We start from the raw sequence: 24,547 nt of genomic DNA, 5'->3' as shown, positions 1-24,547 counted from the left end.
TACAACAGTTTTATTAGTTTGTTATATTTTCATCAGCTTTATTGTTATGGGCTAGTAATTTTATTCGACGAATTAAAGGAACTTATAGAACTACAAAATTTCGTTTAGTATTTTTATCTATGTGAAATTATATATTAACAAATTCTTCCCTGGAAATATTGATTTAATGATAAAAAAACTATATTAACAAATTATCTACAGATGATAATCAGCTGACTTAAATAACTTTGTCAAAAATTAAATAAACAATTATGTTTTATGTAATTTATTTTTTAAGTTTTGATGTAAAACATAGTTTATATTATTATTTAAAAAAAAAAAATTTATTTTGTGTAAAAATTAAAAAGATAATTCTAAAAATTTTCCAATAATAATGACATGTACACAAATAACTGAACTTGAATCAGAAGTTCGAACATTCAATAAAGATATATTAGTAAAAGAAATCTTTATTTTTCAGTTGAATGAATTATCAGCAACAATTAATGCAGTTGAAGTAAATAATAAGTCTATGTTTTCAAAAATGATAAAGGACTATGATGACTTGCATAGAAAATACGTTGATATCAAAACAGAATATAACAAGCACACATCAGTTATTGAATGTATTGAAAATGAACTTCAAATATCATATTTAACACAAAGGGAACTCGAAAGAACCTTAGGAAAACAAGATGAAGAGTCTGAAAATTTAAAACGAGAATTGATGTGTATACAACATAAATTAGATGAAGCGAAACGTTTAAAAGACGATCTTAACTATAAAAACTTCAGTCAAAATCTGAAATACTGGCGAAAAATTGCTGAGTGTGATCATATTAAACAGCAGTCTAATAGCCAATGTGAAGAGATTTCTGAGAAAAGTTATCAAGTGTGCGAGACAAAATCTCGAATTAAATTGGTAAGCGAAAATTTACTACGGTTAGAGCAACAAGTGACTGTAAATAAACTATACAAAACCAGTGAAATAGAAACTTTAAAGGAAAGGAATTCTCTAATGTTGTTAAGAATTATGGATCTTCAACGTTTGTTATTAGATAACAAAATACAAATAGAAACGTGTATGAAGAAACTTGGCAAATCAAACGCAAACATAGAATTGTTGAAAAATACGATGAAACATGAAACGACAAATGATTCAAAGCTGATCGAAATGAACCAAACATTCGTAAACGAAGCAAATGCAAACAAAAAAGAAATGCATGAAATATACGTTTGCCAAAATGATGAACTTAATGAACAAAATTCCAAAGCTGAAACTTTAAAGGGTAAATTGAAAAAATTTTCTTGCGAACAGCAATGTCGTGTCAAAGATTTGAACGTTGAAAATGAAAAAAGGTTCAACGAGTTGGAAAAAGTTTTACAAGATGGGCAAATCCTCGAAACAGCTTTAAATTTAAAAAATAACGAATGCAATGGTATAGAAAATGAAATATTTCAATTAAAAACTATTATAGCCCAACTAGAAGAACTGAAAACAAATTTAAGAAAACAAATTTTGCTATCACAATAATACATTTTAAAATATAGGTGTTCAGTAAGTAAGAAAACCGGTTTCAATTGTTCTCATTGTTTGTAACAATTTACCTGTTTCCCTACTTACTGATCACCTGTATATCCAAGATAAAATTTTAATAAATTTAATTAAATTAAAAAATTACGAGTCGATTTTTCCATTTAATTATCTTTGTATTCTTTTAAACGGCAGTATTGAAATATAATTGAACAAAAAATCGTGTAACTCAATTTTTAGTTTAACGAAATTAAGTTATTTTCTATACTTCTGAGTAGAGACAATAACTTATTACAAGTGCACTGATAATTAAGGTATATTATTTAGAAAGCCTATTATATAAGTGCAATTTGTCACGTATTTAAAATTTATGATTAGGTGGCATGATGACAAAGATATTATATCAATATCCTCCGTAATCTAGTACATGTATATGTGCAATGACGTGTCTACTTAAGGCAGCTGCCCCAGGACTGAATGAGAAGGGCGCCCCTGAGTCTTTTGGGATGTTATATTATTTATAATTTAAATTCTTGCGTTTACGCATATTTTAAGTTTTTAAGCCAGACATTATTTTTGTTCACACAAAAAAATTTAGGAGATATCAAATACAAGCTGCCTTGGTTTACTAAAACCTTTAATACGCCTCTGTATATGAGTACATTATAAATCTCGATTACTGTTTAAAAATAGTCAAGTCAGATCACTTCAAATTCTCCTTTATAAAATACCTTCTCAGCTTCGCATCGAAGCTAAAATAAATATATACACAATTGCAAAAATTTTCAAAAAAAATTATTAGATTCATTTCGATTGACAGTGTAAGATTTTTTTTTTCAAATTTGAAAACTAACTGCACACTCATTGACATAACAGTCAATAAAAAATTGCAATTGCTATTCTTAAAGATTTGAAAATTTAATTTTAAAAAATTTCAAAATTAAAATAAATCGTGTTTCAAAATAATTTTACTGACTAAAAAATATGCAAGTAAAAAAAGTACTATTTAGGTAAAAACGTAACTATTTACCTGTAAAGCATATGGTAAATTAAGTTCAATTAGACATGTTGAAATTGGTTTTTACCTTTGTTCTTTTGTAACACACGCGTAAATAGTGATAAACACTTATTGTAAGATAAAATAAATAATGGTTGTATTTCATTACTGCGAGTTAATTATTTGAGCTAAATATCAAAATGTTTCAAGGAACGCAAAAGCAATTTAATCCACGACAATTCAGTTCCTGGACAAAAAACAGTATACTATTCAAATACAAACAAAATAAAAAATTCCCTACATGCGTGTAATTCTGTCCACTTTACCCCTATGCGTATCATTAAACACACACGGATGCACAACACTACAATAATTGCAGATCGGCTTGACGTTCAGCATGTGCAACCGCTCTCTTTCATGTTTGAATTTTTAATTGAAAGAGTTTCGTCGACCTATGTGTCTCTGAACCCTTTGGCCGTATTAACCATCGCTCCCCCGGTAATCTGCGACCAGTGCCGCATATGCCGGACGTACGCGTATTATTGCACTCCGTCGTATTTGTACTATACATTTTTCAAAACAAAAAAAATTCAACAACAAAAAAAGGGTGCTCCTCCCCCCGGGTCTAATGGTGTACGCATGATCTCTCGGACTGCCGGCAACAGCCGTCGTGTGCTCACGGACCCGCAGCAGTAACGTTTCGGTTCCGCCACCGAAAACAACCCTCTGAACGACCGGCGTATAAACAGTTTCCGTTTTAATTGTGTGCACACGCTGTGCATTGCGACTACTGCCCACGAAAAACTACCCCCACACAGCGATAATTATTCGATAAATGTTTTCACGTGACTTTGAGTTCCTTTTTCCGTTCACTGTGTTTGGACTTTAACGGACCGTTTAAATGACAGTTTAGTGTAGTAATGAACGTAGACATTAGACAACCGCCACCGGTTTCATAACCGGTGAACAACGGAAATCTGCATTTTCCGTGTAAGTTTTTTTAATAAACAAAAAAAAATTGTATTGTTGAAGGTGTCATGTTTTTTTGTCACGAGATTTTCGGGACAATCGGTTGTTCGCGTCACTTAAAAGCTTGGCGATACGTTTTTAAATAACACTAAACATTTTAATTGAAATAAATAAACAACAACTATTTTGGAATACATTTTTTTTTTTATATATATAAAATTTGGATAAATATAGAAATTCCTGCGACAAGAAATTTTTTTTTTTATATAAAATTATTATTTTTATGAAATATTTTATTGATTATAAAACTCTTTTAGAAAGTTTGAATTAGTAAAATAACTCAAAATATAACGTATATTTTTTTAATGAATTAGTTCTACTAGTATTAAAATGTTTTAAATAAACGTTTACTTAATAATAAGAAATACTTCAAAGTCAAATAAAAAATTAGTATTTTTATATCATAGTATGGTTAATCCTCAATATGGTTCAAAATATATATTTAGTTAAAATCGATTAGTTTAATTTAAAAAAAAAAAGTTATCTTTCGGTCAAGAGTAATTTCAAACAAAAAAATACGTCCGAATAGTTTTACCGCTATGCTTTAATCTATGTAAACTAATTATTAGTTTATTAAGTTACATATTTAATTAAATAATTGTCTGAGTTTTTGGGTCTATGGAGTAACCTAAAATAATATTTTATTAGAATAGATTTTTAATGAAAATACTTTTCAAAATGTATTCAACTTTCAGTGGACGAAACGATAAGTAAAAAAATTAAAAAAATTTAATTTCTTACTAGAACTAATTAGTATAATATTTTTCTATATAACATGAAAACTTTTTCATTTATGAAGCTTCAGTATTTTTAGTATATTCCAAGTATATGTCTCGTATATACATTGCAATGGGTTTCATTAAAAAAATATTGTTATTAATTATTTTCTGAAAAATCCTTTTGATTTTTTTATTTTAAAATACAGAAAAAATTATTTCAAAATGAATAATAATTTAAAAATATGGAAATTTAACAAAACTTGTCTAAAATTAAGATGAACTTTGAAAAAATAGTTGAAGTTTCTGAGATAAAACTGATAAGTAACATAATATTTATGTATATAATTTTCGTTGCCAGAGGTGCCACAGGAGTTGCATCTCTCATTGAAAATGATATTTATCACTAAAATAAATAAATCGCTAAATAAAATCTCATAAAATTAATAAGTAAAAAAAAGACCATAAAACAAAAATTGATCACTTATAGTTATTATTTAAAATTATATTAAATTTATTAATTTAATACTAAAAATTATTAAACTCAAAAAGTCACAAAAAATGATTAAAAGACATATTTTGGGAACAATGTTACTATTATCAAACGCTAAATACATGCTGATATATATTTTAATATATTTCAGTAAGAAAATGTTTGACTAAAGCCGCCCACCCATTAAGAAACCCTTGCTATGCCACTGTTTTACATGGCTTATAAGCCATTATATAAACATGACTAAAAACTTCAAAATACATTTTTAAGACTAAAATTTATAATTTTCTTTAAAAACAATAATTTAAAAATATAAAATTTAAAAATAAATTAAATATTTAAATTACAAGTTGTTAATTTTAGAAATAATAATCAAAACTATGTAAACTTTTAGTCGTGTAAACATGATATGATTTCTTCTAAAATAGAGGACAGAAAAATTATTAATACTATTGTATTCTCTATTTTATAACCGTAAAATATAACTATTTTGAATTGTTATAATTTATTAGATTTATTTATAAAACTCAATGTAATATTATTCATAAACATATTATTTTAAATTTTATGACTTGCTAAAAAACGTACTTTTAAAGTCTGCATGACTGAGATGAAAAACCTAAGTATTAAATACGGATATCATCAATTCAGTTGACTATAGAGACAAAAATCAGTGCGAATTTCAATTTGAGTGATACAATTATTAATTTTCAATAGTAAATTTGTTTCAAATATCGTCATAGTTTTTTTTTCCCGTGCTTCTTAGTTCATCACATCAACCGCATAATGTTGAACATTTTTATGCATTGCTGTTAAACTTTAGTCTTTTCACGAATGGAGTTCTTTTGACGCTTTGTAAAACCGCGTTATCTGTGGTTCGCACGACTTCATAAGAAATCGGTCTTGAGCACAGAAGAGATGCATTTTACTCGCTGCAATTGTCATTTGAACGGGAAGTAAAGAGGCATTCGACGCTTTTGCCTTCGTCGTTTATTCCTACTGCATGCCCGTATATGAGTTTTATCCCATTACCATATAATGCAATGACATTGCTCCAGGATAAAACGAAACAATGGAATTCCTTCATGACGGTCTGACCCTATAAAAGTCGATTATCAGTCCCTCGTTCATAATAATATATTATATACATTTGTTTTGACTATAAACCCAGCGCAGCTATATAGTACCTATAGGCTATTCATAAAAGTACAAGAACATCAGCCGATGTTTAGAAATAACAATATTCATAAATATTTGTAATATTTTGATTTGTTTAAAATTATTTTTCGTTTATTTTAGCAATAAAATGACATTGATGATTAAAAATTATGTTTTTTTTTCATGTGTAAAATTTGTATGACTTTAAATTTGACAAACATAAGAATTATTTCCTCTCCGTTGCGAATTCCAACGAAAAAGCACGTTGAGAATTTTTAAATATTCTTTTTTAATAATTTTATAAGAAAATATTATATGATTAGAAATTAAATAGCTATAAATTGAAACAATCTAGAACTTTTTCAAGCTCATTAATTAAAAAAAAACTACAATTTATGACTATTTTGGAGTAACTTGTCCAGTATTGAGATTTGATACTTGAAAGGTTACTATAAAAAACGATATTTACTTTTTTGTGTTCATAAATTGACGTTTCATAATGTTGGTACCTAAAGAATTTTTGAAATAATCTATTTGGTTGATGTTTATAAATTCCATGTCTAGGACAAAATATACTCCTTTTTCCAATTTTTTTTTTTACAACATAAAATCCAACAATGCAAAAAATTGTCTACTGAATTTTTAATTTTTTTAAGATTAATTAAACAACAATTTTTTAGTAAGTATTGAGGAAAACTAAATTAACTAAAACTTTTGTTTGAAGGAGTTAAAATATAAAAAAAAGTTAAATGAAATACACAATATTTTTATGAGTAAATATTGTATCACAGGTATACTAAACAATGGTAACAACCCTTCGGTGGAAAAACCGACATGAGGTTCGCACAACGTATCTACTAGTCTGAATGCATGTGCATGTCTTCATGCATTTATTCTTTTTAACAACAATAACTAAACATAATATATCTGCGGCTTTTATCCAAAAGCTTAAATCATAAAAATATTTCGCAATGCATAATTTTCTATATATTTTGTAAAGAGAAGAATGTTTTATGTCATGGGCATTAAAAATAATAAGTCAATTTTATCAAGACAGTTTGTTTTCTTCAAAAATGATGATTTTCAAAAAATGCCGTTAATATTTTGAATTTGTTTTTACTCTCTTAAAAAATTAAGTGAATCTTATGTAAAATTGACTTATCAGAATTTAGTAAATAACCAAATATAAGACTTTTTTAGAATGTTAAATTTTATTATTTAAAAGAAATCGCTAAATTATATTTTACCAAAGTAAGAATAAAGATATTTAATAAATTAAATTTCGGCGTGCTTCCTTATTTTGCGAAATAATTTTTATTTTAGAATAAAAGAATTGTGTCTGGCGTTTTTCATGCAAATTAAGTAATTAGTAAAGAAAAAAATATACAAGAAAAAAACAATCGAGATTGTCATCGTTTAAGATAATAGCAGACCAGATGTTTGTTCTTTCTTTTGTGTTTTAGTTTTCTTTATTTTAAATTTAATATTTTTAAGAAAGAAATTAATTTTTAAATTAGTATTGGACAAAAAATATACAGTCAAATACGATTTAATCAAATATTTCTAGAAAATTACACTAACAAAGCAAAATTAAATTTTAGGGTTTGAAAAATGGCGCTTTTAAGCGTAAAGTTTCATCAAAATCGTTTTTCGATAAAAAAAAAAAAATAATTTACAGTTTGAATTTGTTTGAATTTTTCGATTTTTCTGTAATAATAATTGTATTAATGATTTGTATTTCAAGTAGATTGAGAATTTAAATTCAAATTACATAAAAATTGTTTTTATTTTCATTGATATGATAAAATATTGACGTTAATATTATTCTTAGAGAATAATGTTATCTATAATTAATAAATTAAATAATTATTTCAATTTGAATTTTTGTGCTTTCAGATTTTCAGCGCAAAAGGCCGTGCAACCGTATATTAGTTATGGAGGCTAGCGGTTCGGCTTGCATGGCTTTGGCGTTTCTAATCAACTACAACACTTTGAAAGCTGGATTTGTGTACGACGATAGGTAAGTTTTTTTTATACAATTTTTGAATGTCAGTTTGTTTATTTATATTTCTTTGTTATAAAAACTTACTCCTCTGAGCAAACATACCCTCCGCAGAGGGAACGACATAACTGGTAGAAGTTTTCTCTGTTTATGCATTTTGCCATCCGTTTCCTGAGCACTTTTGAATTTCACCCCTCCAAAGTTTGTTTTTATAGCCAGATTTGTTGCCATTTAGCCAATAACCGTCTATATGAATTGGCGTCGTTGTTGTCAAATTTAATACGTTTGTTGTATAGCCGAAAATAGGGTTCACAATCCATTGTAACCGTAGCAGTCGCGGAAATGACGTGTGGCTGTACCCTCTGTAGATTTCTCGAATAATAAGTTATGCATTTTTATGTTGTGTAACCACTGTATTAAATCGCCAGTACTGATATATAAAAAGAAATAACATAGACAAGTGAAATTTTGGGTGCGCTTGTGCAAATATAGAGTAAGCTAAAAATAATTAACAACCTATAATATTAGAAAATTCAAATAATAAAATAAATCTAATAAATATAGAAATAATAAATAAATAGGTGTCTAATAAAAATTTTTTTTATTAGACACCTATAACATTTAGGTCGAATTAAAACTATTAAGAAAATATAGCAATACACTGTACCGGAACTTATCAATAACATAATTTGGGTCTATTGAAAATAAACTCTTTTTCTAACTTCCAACTTTATAAATTACATAATTTTTATTATTACTATTTTTTTTTATCAAATTTATATAAATACATTATGAACGATTTCAATGTATAAATATTTTTGACTAATTTACACCAATATGCAAAGTTTGTGCACAAAGTAAATAAGTTATAGATTCAACTTATAATTAATTTTTTTAATTTAAAATCAACAATAATTACACTAATATTTAAGATAAATTTCATTACAATAAAGTAGCATTTTTAGTAATAAAATTGTTCAGATTTTCAAAGAATTGTTCACTACAATAACATTTTTATCTATTTTACTATTTATATTATTGTAAATACATTTTTTGATATCTAGAAACAATGAATTAAAAAATGTTGGACCTAGAAAGTCAACAAAATGTTTATCAAAATATTTCTAAATATAGCAAACAGTAATGTCATATATTTTATTTTCACGCATAGATTCATTCGTAATATTAATTTTCATCAGTACAAATAAAATGGCAGTATTTTTTTACCTTTACAACTTTATACTAAATTTGTATAATGAATTTTGAAAAAAAAAAAAAAAATAAAATGAGGTTTAAGAACAATAATACAATTTAAAACTTATTATTTAAAACATTTATGGTCCGCCATAGTCAATGGAAAATCAATATTATACCCGATGATAAAAATGAGTCATATTTTAACTCTTGTTTTAATTATGGCTTTATTTTAATTAATTTTTTTTTTAAAATTCAAAATATTTCTATTTTATTTTCTTGAATACGTTTTAATATTTTAAAATTTTGTGTGTGACGTGTAATTCTTTCGTTTTGCACTTGAATAACGGCAATTTCGCCTTTTTTTTTTAATTAATGCAAATTGATTTATGTTTCAATTATTTTGTAATATCTAAACCACAGTTGTCGAATACGGTACAAAGTACCACAATAATTACACATGAGTAAGCCTTCAAACAATTATCAAGGGATGTGGTTGGAGGCAGCGAATTGACGTTGCAGCTGTCATTGGTGATTTTAAAGGACTGGGTGGTGTGTAGCACTCAAAAAAGGAGAAAAAAAAATATACCCAATGTTGTCGGTTGAAAATTGTATAACGTCAAATTTTATTAAGCTCTTAAAAGTGAATAGAATAAATTCGATGTATAACAATTTTAATAGCTTACTGAAATTGCGTTTTTATAACAACCGTTATACATACATTTTTTTCAGTCTGGAAAATGTAATCAAGACTGCTTTTCTTGCCAAGTTATCCTTCGATCCCTTCATTCTTTTGTATTTTTTCTGTATAAATTTCACTTCACACCTCAATTATTCTGCGAGAGTTATTTTTTTTAAAGAGCCATTTCAATTTTTTTATTTGAATTCGTTTTCAGCTAAAAATAATTAAACGTAGATAATTAAAATGTTTTATGTTATAATAATAAATACCGATNTTTTTTTTTAAAGAGCCATTTCAATTTTTTATTTGAATTCGTTTTCAGCTAAAAATAATTAAACGTAGATAATTAAAATGTTTTATGTTATAATAATAAATACCGATGAGCGGTTTCTTTGCCAATAGGTTTCGTACTGTTTTTATTTTATTTTTTATTCCGTCATACATTCTGTTATATGCATTGTATTAATTTTATTTTGTTTTCGTTATTATTCAATATTTATGATGTTTTTGTTTATTAACTTTTTATAATAATGACCGCGTTAAACTTTTGTTTTGGTTTTATAAAAGGCGTGTTTTTATTTACACATCTTTCTGAGTGAAACTATATTACCAACCCAACTAGACTAGTTTTTTTTTTTCTTTTGTATTAAATATATCATTGAAGTCATAACGTTGTATAATATTGATCAGCTAATCCTATTTTAAATTTAGAACTTAATTTTTTTTTTTTTAATAAAATTCCGACGTATAAAGTTGCTATATTTTTTAATTTGATTAAACAGAATTTTAGTCCATTTGCATGTTTATAATAAAATATTTAAACTATAAAAATGTTTAATAATGTAAAAATCATTTTACAAATTTATAACATATTAAATCGCTGTAAGTTTTCTGCCAACCTTTATTTGTATATTTTTAACAAGCAACTCCTCATTAAATTTAGTAGTTGTCATTTTAAAGTGAACATTATAACGTGTAATAAAAGAAGGAAAAACGATGCGCTTTTTTGACAACATCATTATAAGTCTTTTTATTATAAGTTTTATCTGTACAAAATACAAATATATGTATCGCGAACCTTTAACAATTAAGTAGGATATACCTACCTTTACTTTTGATGTTTTATTTCAAAGAATCGGCTGTTTTTAACAAAGTTGATATTTGTTATAATACATATTCAATTTTATAATATAATTGGAAAAAATAAAATGTATAAAAGTTCACTATTTTTAATTTATTAACTTTATCCTCCAGTTCTGCAATTCTGCTAACATTACAAAATGAACAAGCGCGTTTTGTAATGCAATTTTCAAGAAATGTTTAGTAAAATGTTGATGTTTTAATAATTTAAACAAGAGAAAGTTACTTTTTGATTATTTTTGGAGTGTTGTACTCTTTAATTAGGTTGTTACTTGTTATGGTTACCTTAACTTGGGTTTGTTTTCCATAAAAATGTAGTTTGCAAATACAAGAAATTTTTACTTGTAAAACAATACATTATGGTATGTTCACACTTTTTAACGAAAAAATAATAATACTATCTCTTGTTGTAATTTTTTATTGTTACGAACTCATTCCATCTATCTATGCGCCTTTTCACTTAATAATACCAGTCTATGACACTCGCTTTTCATTTTTTTTTTATACACAATAGTGTTATATAGTCTACGTCACGCTTTTAGAAAATTAATTAAAGTTAAAATTAAGTACTTATTTTTCATACATGAGACATGCGAGCTTTAAACGGCGTTTACAACTATAAGAAAGTACATGTACATGTAAATTTTTTTATATGATCAAGATAATATTTTATAAATTTCTAATATACCTTATATTTAAATTGAAATATTAGTAATAATTATAGTTTTTTTTAATAATTCTTAAATATGAACAAATTCAAATCAGTTAATAATAAAATCAAATTAACTTAATAGTTTTTTATATCAATCCAGGTTAAAGCTAACAAACAAAATTTAAATATAATTATGACGGGAAAATTGTATAAAAAAATGTGTATAATTATTGAGTAAATGGGATTTTTTATAAGTGAGTTTAATCATATAAAATTAACAGATGTATTAAAGAGTGAACATTGTTATTTCGTGTACAGTTTACATATCCTTTTATGTAGAAAGCAGTGATTAAAGAAATGGAGTAAAATTGTGTATTAAAATAACGATAAGATTGCACGCAATGTCAGCTATGTATGGAATACTGTAAAACGGTCGGTTAATTTTCAGGTTTTGATACATTTATATAATTTTAAAATTAATTTGCAGTAAAATACTTAAAAGATATTAGAGAATCGAGAGAAAGGAACTTAACAATAAACAAACAAAAATTATGTTTGTATTTATTTCTCCATTCGTAGTTATGAAAAATTATTTTTATTGGTAAGAACGAAGCTATTTGATTAAATAAGCTTCTTTAAATTACTCATTAATTTTGTAAAAAAACCCAACAAAATTGTAATAATAAAACAAAATGTATATCTTAAATTAGTTTGTGATGAAATGAGACTGAGTTAACTATTCAATGAAAGTTCATTTTAGTGTTTTCAGTATCGTAAAGCATGTTGACATTTGGGAAACGTGTGCAAGCATCATACGAGAAATTAGAGAGTTGCCATGTTAATTCCTATACTCATACTAAGTAGCTCTTAGATGTTTCATGGAATTAAGTATTTCAGATTCGCCTAGAAGTATAGCGGATGATTAGGAGGGTGCAATTAGAGCTACTTGTAGTCTTTTGTTTTTGTTTGCATAAGGATATAGTCGAGTGGAAAAGTATAGTGCCTGTCGGGCAGCGACGCAGTAAGGGGAATATTTTGTCCTCGGAGCACGTATAGTGTGTTATGCTCTACCCTCTTAGTCGATATACCATCCTCGGGAAATGGATGAGGAACAAGCATTGAAGTCCTCGTATATCTACTTGACTCCAATTGCACAGCTGTACAGACCTTTAGATAAACATCTCTCTTGACGACAGAAGGCACAACAAACATAGAACATTTGTCACATTTTGTGTTCCTAACTTCCACCACTCACGCCAACCTTTAGAAACATCCGAGAAAATTTATTTTGTTACACCTTAATTTGCTAGGTTTTATCCATTTGTCTAGAAATGTACTTAGTATTTAAAATTTACAAGAACTATTCGTGGAACGAACCAAAAGAGTAGTTAGAGAGGTTTACAAGAGCATGTGACTGCCATTGATGTGCAATTCTGGAATATACATTTTTATTTTGCTCACAATCAGCCTGAAATTAGTAAAGATGACTAAAGATAATTAAAAACGAGTAAAATGAGTTTTCATGTTATAGTGAGTTTTGATGAGCTTGGAAAATGAACGATTTTATTTACGTCTCTTCCCATTAAAAATGTCTAAATGCACTCCTGAAAGGATTTCGAAATAAAAATTTGGCTTAAAAACATTCGACACTAACTTACATAAATAATCGAGTTAAATACAAAGCATGTGAAGTTTTTCTTGTTAGCCACCAAGAGAATAAAATGATACATATACGTGACGACCATCCGGTGTATATAAATTTGCTTTTAACGTTAAATGAAATTGTGGTTTTATTGTATAGGCTCCTCCGTAACGACCCTTAACTTAATTTAGAAAGGTTCTTTGTAAAATATCACACCTCAGTTTCCGAGAAGCCAAATCTACTGGTAATTACAACGTTGAAAATGCTACACTTATTTTTAGATTTTATTTTAACCATAAAGTATTTTTAATTAAGTAATAAATAGTTAATAGAATTAGCCATCGTTATTTGATTTCATTTAGTTACAAAAAGTTCTATCATAATGTATAGTGAAATTAGATAAATAAATAGTATTTGTAACGGTTATTCAATAAAAATACATGATTGGCTATTTTTTATATAAAAATTTATAGTTAATATTTTTAAAAAACGGTCAACGAAAAATATAAAATACATTTTAGTGTCTATACAAAGTTAAGAAGATTTTACTTTAATGCGTTTTTCTTTTATATTTGTATGTATATTTAATAAAAATCATGTAATAAAATTACCAAGTCGAAAAGTTCTCTTTTACGTATAAACACATTCCCCAAATTTAAAAACAGTAGCAATTGCGCAAAAAACATTGATCTTCTATAGTAGTTTTATTTTTTACCTGAATTGTCTTTTAATTAGTTATTGCCTATGCTATCAACTCTATATTATAGAGACACTTTAGACATAATTTTTATATTATGGACATATTTAGGGGTAAATTAGATTGAAATTTCAATCAATACTAGTGTGCACTAGGTGTATCTTGACCGCATTAGAATTCTAAGTTTAAAATCCATATTTTATAAAATGTATGCTACTTCAATTAGTATTCGATCATCTCAATTTGCAATATATATAATTTATAAAGTCATAAACAATACTCAGACTTGTTACTTCCCAAAAAGCATTTGAATAATTTCTATTTCTCTCTAATGCATACTATAATGTAACAGTAACACCAATAAATTATTTATTAGCAATTCAAATAGTAGTAATTATAATCATTAGCATTAGCTTTATGCCGAATAAATTTTACGGCGTCAATTTCAGACTTCAGTACGGAGAACAACCTATTAATTATTTAATTTATTAATTGTCAACAATAGTATGAATGCCAGTCACTGAAATACATTAATGATTTAAAAGATAACTTCAAAAAAGTTATATGTTTGTATGAATTTTTCATATAACTTCAAGTAACAGATACTTATTTCACTTTATATATTATAGAACATCATTCAAAAAATTTATTTCATATACACAATGTTAATTCAATATACATTGTAAATAATCAGTAAGCTGTAGGTAATTCTGATTATCAGCTTCTCAGAAAAAAATTGTTTTTATTATAAAATTAAAAAGATAAACTTTAATAATGGTTGATACTTTATAAAAGTTTATTTGCAAAAACTATAATAAAATTGATCTATCCAACAATCGTTAATAAAATCCAGTTTAACAAAACTTAGATATTTTATGATATAGCTCTTCTTTTGAAATTTATATCGTCCATAAAGTATTCGGTGAAATCCATGACTTAATTGGCCATTCATTAACTTACTTAATTGACTTATTTTAACTATTTAAAACTAATAGATAATCGTAAATACCGAATTTCAATTATTTATGATGAGAGTAGGTGGTTATTTATGTGGTAAGAGACTGTAACAAGAGTTTTGATTAAACGATTTCCATTGCAAATTTTTTGGTATTATTTATATGCAACAGAGAAACTTCCTATCGATACGTTTAGAGTGGGAAATTAGCTTGTAAAACTCATTTTATTGCATGTAAAAAAAAAACAATGAAAAGCGCTATAAAATATATGGAACTGTTGTATTTTCATTACATTGAAAACATTTATAAGTGAGGACGATCGTTTGATATAATCGCAGACGGAGAACTATCTAGAGAAAAGTTGCCACTATTTAACGCTGTACTTTAAATCCTATTTTAATGGAATTGGTCGTGCATTTTTAAAACCTTATAAATTGAGTAAATGTATTAAATATATTTGTTAGTATGCATAAAATTAAATCACAAAAAGCCTCCGAGTCAAAATATTACATTCAAAGTGATTTAAATGCTAATTAATTTAATTGATTTAAAAATGTTGGTATTTCATAATTACAACGTTTGAATTCAAAAGAACAATTCTCTCCAAAATTTTATATAATAATTGTTTTTTGAAAAATGTATTTTTTGTTCGAGTTAGTAAACATATTATATGAATTTGAATTAAGATGTGCCAAGGATTGGTTTTTTTTTTAGAAATTTTAAAAGTTAGCTTCAATTGTTTCACCTATGATATTTGTTCCAGCGTACCAAATTAAAAATAAAATACCTTTTTAACCATCTCACAATGTTTGGGTTTCCTGTAAATGATACTTATTTATTTATATAAATAAAAGATTATTTAAATTAATTATGTTTTTTTTAAAAACAATCGAAGTAATTATAAACCGTGCGAAGGGATACTAGGAGGAGTTTTAATCTCTGATAGATTTTCAATAAATCTCCTAAGTTTATTAACTTTAGAACGTTGGTAAGTAATGATTTTGAAAAACAAAGCGGACGCTAGAATAATTATTACAAGATTGTAAAAATATTAGTTAAATTTTCATTTTTATAAACTAGGTCAGACTTAACAGATATATCGAATAACAATTTATAAACGCATATATCATGATGTTTTTAAGTTGTCTGATAAGGGTCGATGTAAAAACACTGTCAACTTTCCAATACCCATTTTGTACATTTGCCAATGTGAGCTATCAATTTTTACGTTTATTGGATGCTTATAAAAACTGTATTATACGTCTGTACATAATGGTAAGCAATACATGTCGATTAGTAGTATGAATTGATGGTCGAAATGTCCCTAAGTCTTAACAATTAGTTTTGACTTTATAGCTCAAAAGTTTAAAACAAATGAAGTCTAAAAATTTCAATTTTATTTCAAAAGACATTGATATCCATTTACTTTAGCGAATCGAGAATCATAAATTCTATTGTCTAACAAAAATAAAATGCAGTAAAAATATCTTATTTACAAACAAATAAAGTTTGACCATCGGTCAAATACTAATACAATTTTTTTTTTATCAAATTTTGTTTCCTTAAATTCGATTTAATTATAAACAAATTGTTCATAATCAATTTACATTTTATATTATTTAAGGTACAAAACTGAATTTTAGTAATAGAAAACATGGTTAAATAAATAATTTTCGAAGAAGAAATAATATCTCTTTTCGAAATTTTCGGCAAAAAGTAAACGTCACTAATTTAGCCGAAAAAACTTGTTGGCGTGATTTTATGATTAATTTTTAGCGAATATATTTTTGACTATTTATCAGTCGGATAAGTCGTTGTTGAATGTTTAAATGTACACACATATATGTAAATATCAGATTCGTCTTTCATAAACTCAATATTTACTTAACCGGAAAAACCAACTATCATCTATAAGCGTTTGCGTGGGGCGAAAAATACTCAAATATACATTGCATCCTAAACAAACAACTCGGTTACGGTAAAACGAGAAGGAAGCAATCACGTGCACGTGATAGAAGAGCATGGCAAATGGCTAAAAGAAAATACTTCGATAATGTGTGGATGTGTAATATTATTATTATGTGTTGGAAAAAAAAAAACTATTTGACATGCGATTCTGGCGCAGCTTTTAAATAATTCTGAGCATGTACTTGGGGTGCCTCTGTGCTGCGCACTATACTTATATCGGCCGTGTACCCTGTCCGTGTAGGTGCGTGCCTACCCGATGGTATAATTTTACAGCCGTACGGTATTCCGAACACGTTGGACAGAAGCATCTGTTGCAAGGAACGGACGCGGACGACGGAGCAGCGTGGCGGGGCAAATGCCGAGCAAACACTACGCGGCGTTTCGCTCACCCCTACGCGTTTCGCTAATTGTTCCTTAAACTAATAATCCTCCGACAGAGGCGGCGGCATCGTCTCTGGCTAACGGGCAATTTTATTTCTCTTTCACTTAATTTTTTCTCGCCAGCAGGTTGTGCTCGACGTTTCCTAAACTCTGGAAATTCAATTCGCTTTGTACAGCTCTCCGTTGGAAACTCGGCCGAGTAAGAATATGTCGAGGACTAACACTCCAAGAGGGTGCGTTCAATTTTCGATGACCCAAACACACGTGCCGATTTTAATCAATCGGTGCGTTCAGTCTGTTACCTAAACGACCAAATGTTTTCCATACAAATGTATTATTATATAGCGAATTCATTTTTGGGTTATTATTTAAATCCATTTTCGTCCTGTTATTATTTTACTGGTTACAGGCGGTAAACAAACAATAGTACTTCGAATTAAATTCCTTTTTGACCTCGAGGCGACACGAGTTACTTTTTAATAGTAAAAAACACGACTCGGTGTTATCAAAAGTTCATATGAAAATGTATATTAATTATGAAGATTTGCCCCATGGGGCGCATAAAATTTGTAGTCTTTTATAACGAAAAAAAATACTGTGATATACAATGAATACATTTTCAATTAGTCATACGAATGTTAAATATTATTTTTAACCTCGATAAAAATTATTTAAAATTTTCTTAACTGTGTAACATACAGTACTTCCAGTAATTCACGTATTGTTCGGAAAACTCGAGGAAGTATAATTATTTGTTTTCTTCAAATTCAAAAGATATTGATTGTTCCTTTTTTTTTTGTTAGCAATCGTAATGCAGAGAAAAATATGGTATAATGAGCATGGAGAACACCGACGACTAGAGTATATTTTATTATGTCATGCCAAGGAAATTGAAAAAGAGTATCATAATGTAGTAACATACAAAATTTAATTCGAACAATGCGCGTCATGAATACAGATATTACATTATTCAAAATCGTATAGCATGCCATTTATTGAAAACTTCTCATGTCAATCTATACTTATTTTCAAAATATTAGTCTTAAACATTTCTCAGATAGATTTCCACTAATGCATATTTCGTGTAATGCTAATCTACTTATTGATTTTATTGCTGTAAATAATATACAGTGCGTTGGGTTCATAGTTGACACTGAAATTCTTCAAAAATAATAATACAAATTCAAGATTTTATTTATTTCTCCATTTATTAGGTCTCATCAAATACTTCTTCGGTTCATATCTGACAATGGCGTCAATTTAGTTTTTTTAAATGGTAATATACATATTTTAATTGTGTAATGTTAAAAAGTTATCCAACTAAGAATATGACTGGTCGATAACAACTCTGAAATCATTTCAAATATAGGTCTGTAGGAGAAGAATATTTTGGAAATTCGTTACTTTATTTATATACCAATAAAAATAATGAGCATGCGACGAAGTTTTAATGTTAAAGTAAGTATTTAAAAACGAACGAACAATTGTAATGATTTATAAGTTTTCAAACCGATGTTTATAAGATTGTAATGTAAAGACAAATATTTTTTTTTATTAAAAAATAAAAATTTAATCGTATTTAGAATTGTAACAATTAAGCAAACTAGATAAAAGTTAAATTTTATATAATCACCAAAAACTTTTAAGAAACTTTCTACTTTTAATTAAATGAATTATACTTTGAAATTCGGAAAAAAACAAATTTGATTATTAGACGAAACATTAATATAACTTAGTACTTAAATACGAATAGAAAATTACGAGTCATATTAAACTAATAAAAACAATTACGAAGATAGCTTCATTGAAAAAAAAAAAATTATCTGATAATTATGAAATCATTTTTTTAAGTAACCTGATCTACCCCATAAAAGAACATATTTTGAAAAAATATATAGATATAGTGCACGAAATTCGTGATAGTCAGTAATCAGTCAGCTTTAAGTACACGGCTTTTTGAACTTCCGTCAGGAAATATTTCGTTTAATTTGACATTTACAAAATAATTATAATCAATTCGTGTATTTATTGAGTAGACTTGGTAAAAACACTACTGTTAGTATCAACGTAAAATAGTTATAACCAATTACAGTTATTATTATTGTTTTAAAATACTTGTATGGAACACACGCATTCATAAATTGCATGTATGGTGTTGAAATATTATACAATTTAATAAGGACAGCATATAAACGATTTTTGTCGACTGTGTGTTTAAAATATATTTGAAATGGTAATTTTTTAACGCAAACACATGCTTATAAAAACAATCTTATTTTATGTTCGTGTTATGACAGAATCCACTAATAATTTTACAATATATTATTTTATTAAGTCGTTCTTATAAAAATGAAATAATAATTTTATATAAATACAAGTATAAATATTATTTTTGAAACTAGGGGCATGATTTGTTGGTAACGTTTGATGAAACTTGTTTTCTTTCTAACTAAAATAAAACATTCGCGATATGAAGTGTATCAAACAAACAATATTATTTATTTGCATCGGTATTATTTCAAAATTAAAACAACACTTGTACCTCTCATGTTGAACTTTTACAAACGCTTTCTGTACGACAAACTTGTTACGAGTAATTATTTATTTTAGTCGTGTCTATAGAATGGCGTGACGCACGCAAATCTCATAACGATATAAGTATCTTTGGTAATTACAAAAACGTTTACACTAAATTTAGACGGGTATTAATAGAAGAATTGAACTGTGAGAACATTTGCACTTTGGTAATTGTACCTAAGTTATAAATGAAAACAAGACCGACACAGTCTATTGCGTCGATTTAACGATTCGCGAGTGTCCTTAAGAGTACTCGTGTTGCTCGGGGAAAACGAGGCGGTGTCGAACTGCTCTTTGGGGACACGTTTTGCGATTAATTACCAGTTTAATAAAAGTCTCGTTTACATCCACTAAATCGTATGTTTTTTTGACCCTACTGCGTCACTTCAGTGTAATAAATTAATGTTATGTTATTTTAAATTAACTTTATACACTCGTATTGTACCTACAGGTACTATTACAGTTTACATTATTTATAATTTGTAAACGCTGGCGATAATTTTATTTTGGAAATCAAACTCTCAAGTAGGATTTTAAGTACGTCGGTATTCTATGAAAACATTAAATTGAATTTATATAAATTATAAATCTAATACTGTTAAGATTCCGCTGTCAGAAAATCGCGAGTATTATTTTTAGTAATATTATAATGACTAATTGATGTATAAATCTATAAAATAAAATTAAGCTATTCCTATTAAAAAAAAAAAAAAATGTTATTCGAGTGGCTAAAATAGTTTACTATTAGATCAAACACATTTGTTACAGACAATTACAACTTTCTTAAGTCTAATGCTCCAACATTGTTTATTTATTTTCTACACGATTAAATGCCTTAAAAATATTAATTTGTCTGACAAAGTACCGAGGTAATAAATATACAGTCTTGTGCAAATGTATTGCATTTCGGATACCGGTTTTCCACTGGGACTTGTAAGCAGTTTGCGACTTAAAAATATACGTCGAATAGAACTAGCAGATAAAAGCTGCGGTTCCAAGTATATTATTTCATCTCATCGTGTCCATGAACATCATCTATAACTTTAATAATATGAATTGATAATTTTTTGTAATGATAAAGAAATTATGTGAAAATTCTCATTCACCCGTATGATATTTTTAATGTACACGTTAATTTTACATACAAGTAGTGTAATTTCGACATAAAGTATCGAAAATTCGCGTACAAATATAAAATTTTTATCACTATTAATATTCCTTTGCGTGGTATGCGTTAAAAACTTCTAGTATAAATATATGAAATATCGGACATGTTTTAAGAGATGTTTTTTTGTTGTTTATCAGGTTTTTATAAGAATAATTATTAATTTAACAAAATAAAATTAATGGATTCAGCGATTTTTCTACTATATAATTACATTTTTAATTAAATATTTTTTCTAAAGAAGTTAAATTTTAAAATACTAAACTTGAACATTGAAATTTTCCAAATTAAATGCCATCGAGTAAATTAAAACTGATAACACGTGTTCTATAGTTATTTAGTATATAATGTTGAAAGAAATCAAAATAGATGGGTTTCGAAATTTACTTTCATTTTGTGCTTAAATATAAAACTGGTTTAATAAATGCCAATATTTGATTTGATTTATTCGAGTAATAATAGAGGACTGATAGATTTGTTTATAGGAGTTTGTAATACCAACCGAAAGCGTCTGTTGTCATTATTAATGATATACACGACCGACAGGCGATGGTGTAAAATAAAGGAAACTTGGATTATTGTATCAAAATGTCGTGGTCACGCGTTTGTTGTGTTCTGCTAATCCACCCAAAGTTTTCTGCCCTTTCCAATATTACGCAATATGAGCTGTCATATACCGGAAATGCCGAGATGGACTGTTCTTAAGTCGCATAAGCGCACCGAGGCAAGTTTGGGGAACACGTGACAATGATTGATTTACATTGACTCCCTTCCTCAAAGACGGGGCAAGGAACGGTTTTTAGGGGTGACGTGGGCGCCCCGTGATCTCCCGGGATTGCTGCGACACCGTGTCCCTTTAGGCAGCTGCCTATTCTGCTAGCGGCAATTTGTTTTGCCAAAAGTCCCAGAAAACAATATGATGTTACACGTCCTGTTTGCCCTTCACGTGACTTTGCCGGGAAAAAAGAAACTTTTAACAACGAGGACTCGGCCTCGCAGAATGACAAATCGACTCGGTTGTTTTCCACTCGTTTCCACAGCGTGTGTACATCACACGAATTCGGCGACGGGTCAATTTTCCTTCATAATATCATTGTGTATTATTTTTCTTAGGAAAAAAACAGTCTCGGCTGTACTAACTCACTACAACGAGCGCGGTTATGATTTGTGGCCGTAATATTACACTGACATTTCTACAGCAGTTTTATTTTCTGTGTACAATATTTATTTCATAAGTAAATTATATAACACTCTCGGTTATTTTTTAACCACGCAATTCAGAACAAACGATAAAAATGGAATTTCCATGGAATATTTGGGTGTATTTTTTATTGCTTATTTTTTGAGCGTTTTTGAGTTACAATTATGAATTTCTTAATTAATACTAAATGTGTCTCGAATGGATATAGTACATTATATATTTGTATTCAGGACAAAGTTAACGAAATTTCGGACTTTCCAGCACTTGTATTTTTATTATTTTTACTAGTATAAATGTGATATTTATAAAATTTGAGATCAATTTGATAACTTTTGCATGTAATGATTTGTGGTCAAATACTGAGTTTACTGATGTTTCTAGGAAAAGTCACTAATTATCTTTGATAAATTTATAAATATTAAAGAAAAACAAAGGAAATTTTTTCTACCAAAAATTTTATATTATTTTTTCCTTAAACTCAATATGAAAAGCTAAAGAAACGAAAAATAAACATGCAATTATAGTTCGTAAAAAACTTTTAAAAGTGTCAAAGTTAAATATTTACGAAATAATAACGTTCTTTTAATTATAATTTTTTTCGATCGATTTTCGTCGAGCGTTTTTTTTTTAAAGACACAAATTTATCGCATCGGTAATAAAATTAATCGGAAAATTAATCAAGGTATGTATTTTATGGTTAATTGACCTTTCTAAAAAAATTGTTTAAAATAATTTAATTAATCTTTGATTAATGAAGATTTTTATAAAGTAATCACGTTTTCTCATTTTATTTATTTGAAAGAAAAAACACAAGCATTAATTTTAAAATTAAATGAACATGTTTTGGAAATGTGAATAATTTTTTGTTGGTTAGTCTACTGTATATTTTATATACAAAGTGTTCTAAAAGTATAAGTCTATATTTATTAATCACAAATGTTTTTATAGTGTGTAAATCATGTATTTCCTTCTATAGAAGGTTTTCAATAAGTAAATAATCCGTGTAAAATTTATAATATTAAATTATTTAAAATTTATTAAAGTAGATTACAAAGGTTCACGCAAATGAAAAAGTCGTGTATATGTTAACATTTTGTACGTAAAAAAATTTGATTGAAAACGCAATAAAATCATTTTCAAGGTTCTTAAATTGTTATTGCTAATACGACTTATCAACAAATAACTTCAGTAAGAGTTTTACACTTGTGCCTTAAATATTTTAGATTTTTTTAAAATATTAGTTGCTAAAATATTTAATTTTTTTTGTATATTATCTTTATTAATTAAATATTATGAATTGTATTATTATAACGTACTTATTATTGAAATGTTTTGAGACAAATTATTTAATATACTCAATAGAAACTGATGACAAAATGGATAAAACTTAGTGCTTTTAACTTATAATTAATCATATATTGAGAGCCATTGATCCGAATCTTTTTATAAAGTATGAACTTCCTCAATGAGGACAATACTTTGTGTCGATTTTTTCTGCAACTTCTATCCCTATTTAAAAGATTAAAGAATAGTCAACCATAGTGAATTGAACAATAGCGACGATAGCCACTATTTGTGTAAATCTCCTTTATATTTGCTTGATATTTATCGTTATTAAACTTGCCTTAGTAAATGTATTTTCCTATTTGAAACAGAAACTTGACAAATCCAGACTGCAGCCTTATTTTATAATTAATTTTATTTAATTTCTTTTATTCTATCGTTTGGGCTGGGTTATGTTTGATTTAGCTGGATGAAAAATATCTCTGTAAAAATGAGTTATTATTTAATGAACTGTGTTTTTTACTGAGTGGGTATCAAATAAGTAATCAGTATACTATGATGTATTTCCATTTAATGTGCATTTAAGATTATTAAATAGAAAATGGTCTATAGTATTAAATTAAGATTTTGGAAATTTTGGTTATCTAGTTATCAGGTCGTTTTAGAAAAACTCCGCTTAAAGTGCAGTTTTGGAATTTGGTTATAACAAAATCAGAATTACTAGCAACGCGACGGATAAGATTGATGACCGTCCGCGAAGTTATTTATTCTCCGCATACATTTTTTAACATGTCACATGAGTAGTTCAACGTTATTTTACTCGATGGTTTGCGGTCCTTTTGTTGATATTTATCGGGGCCAGGGCTCGGCAATTGCCGTCATGGGACACATAGTTCACTGCTAACTCGTTCGTTCTATCTCTGCGTTACGCCTCGCCATTGTTGTGTTTGTAGAGATCGGTCTTGTGTTTGTTCAACATTTATTAGATGTTATGTGTACCAGTATTTATCCCAATAGTACTTAAGGCCCCCAAACCTTTATACTGACCTTCAGTAACCACAACAAACGGCTCTATAAAGACCCCAACTGTGTTGTAGAAG

At 27.4% G+C, this 24,547-nt stretch overlaps 2 protein-coding genes across 2 annotated transcripts in view; both read left to right on the top strand.

The window, feature by feature from the left end:
* Positions 1-373: 373 nt before the first annotated feature.
* Positions 374-6,744, top strand: LOC126895595 (probable E3 ubiquitin-protein ligase bre1). Its single transcript, XM_050667662.1, has 2 exons — positions 374-1,418; positions 6,698-6,744. Exons 1-2 carry the CDS (start codon positions 374-376, stop codon positions 6,742-6,744), a joined length of 1,092 nt encoding a protein of 363 aa, XP_050523619.1.
* Positions 3,198-24,547, top strand: part of LOC126895917 (protein O-mannosyl-transferase TMTC2-like) — a 124,537-nt gene continuing 103,187 nt past the window's right edge. Inside the window, exons 1-2 of the mRNA XM_050668243.1 lie at positions 3,198-3,500; positions 7,803-7,926. Of these exons, the coding sequence (XP_050524200.1) occupies positions 7,841-7,926 (86 nt within the window). The 5' untranslated portion in view covers positions 3,198-3,500; positions 7,803-7,840. The remainder of the gene's footprint in view (positions 3,501-7,802; positions 7,927-24,547) is intronic.

This window comes from Daktulosphaira vitifoliae, unplaced genomic scaffold, assembly GCF_025091365.1.
Source record: "Daktulosphaira vitifoliae isolate Bord-2020 unplaced genomic scaffold, ASM2509136v1 Scaffold_1, whole genome shotgun sequence".
NCBI lineage: Eukaryota > Metazoa > Arthropoda > Insecta > Hemiptera > Phylloxeridae > Daktulosphaira > Daktulosphaira vitifoliae.
The sequence above is the reverse complement of the archived record's forward strand: the minus strand, read 5'-3'. Positions and strand labels throughout refer to the sequence as shown.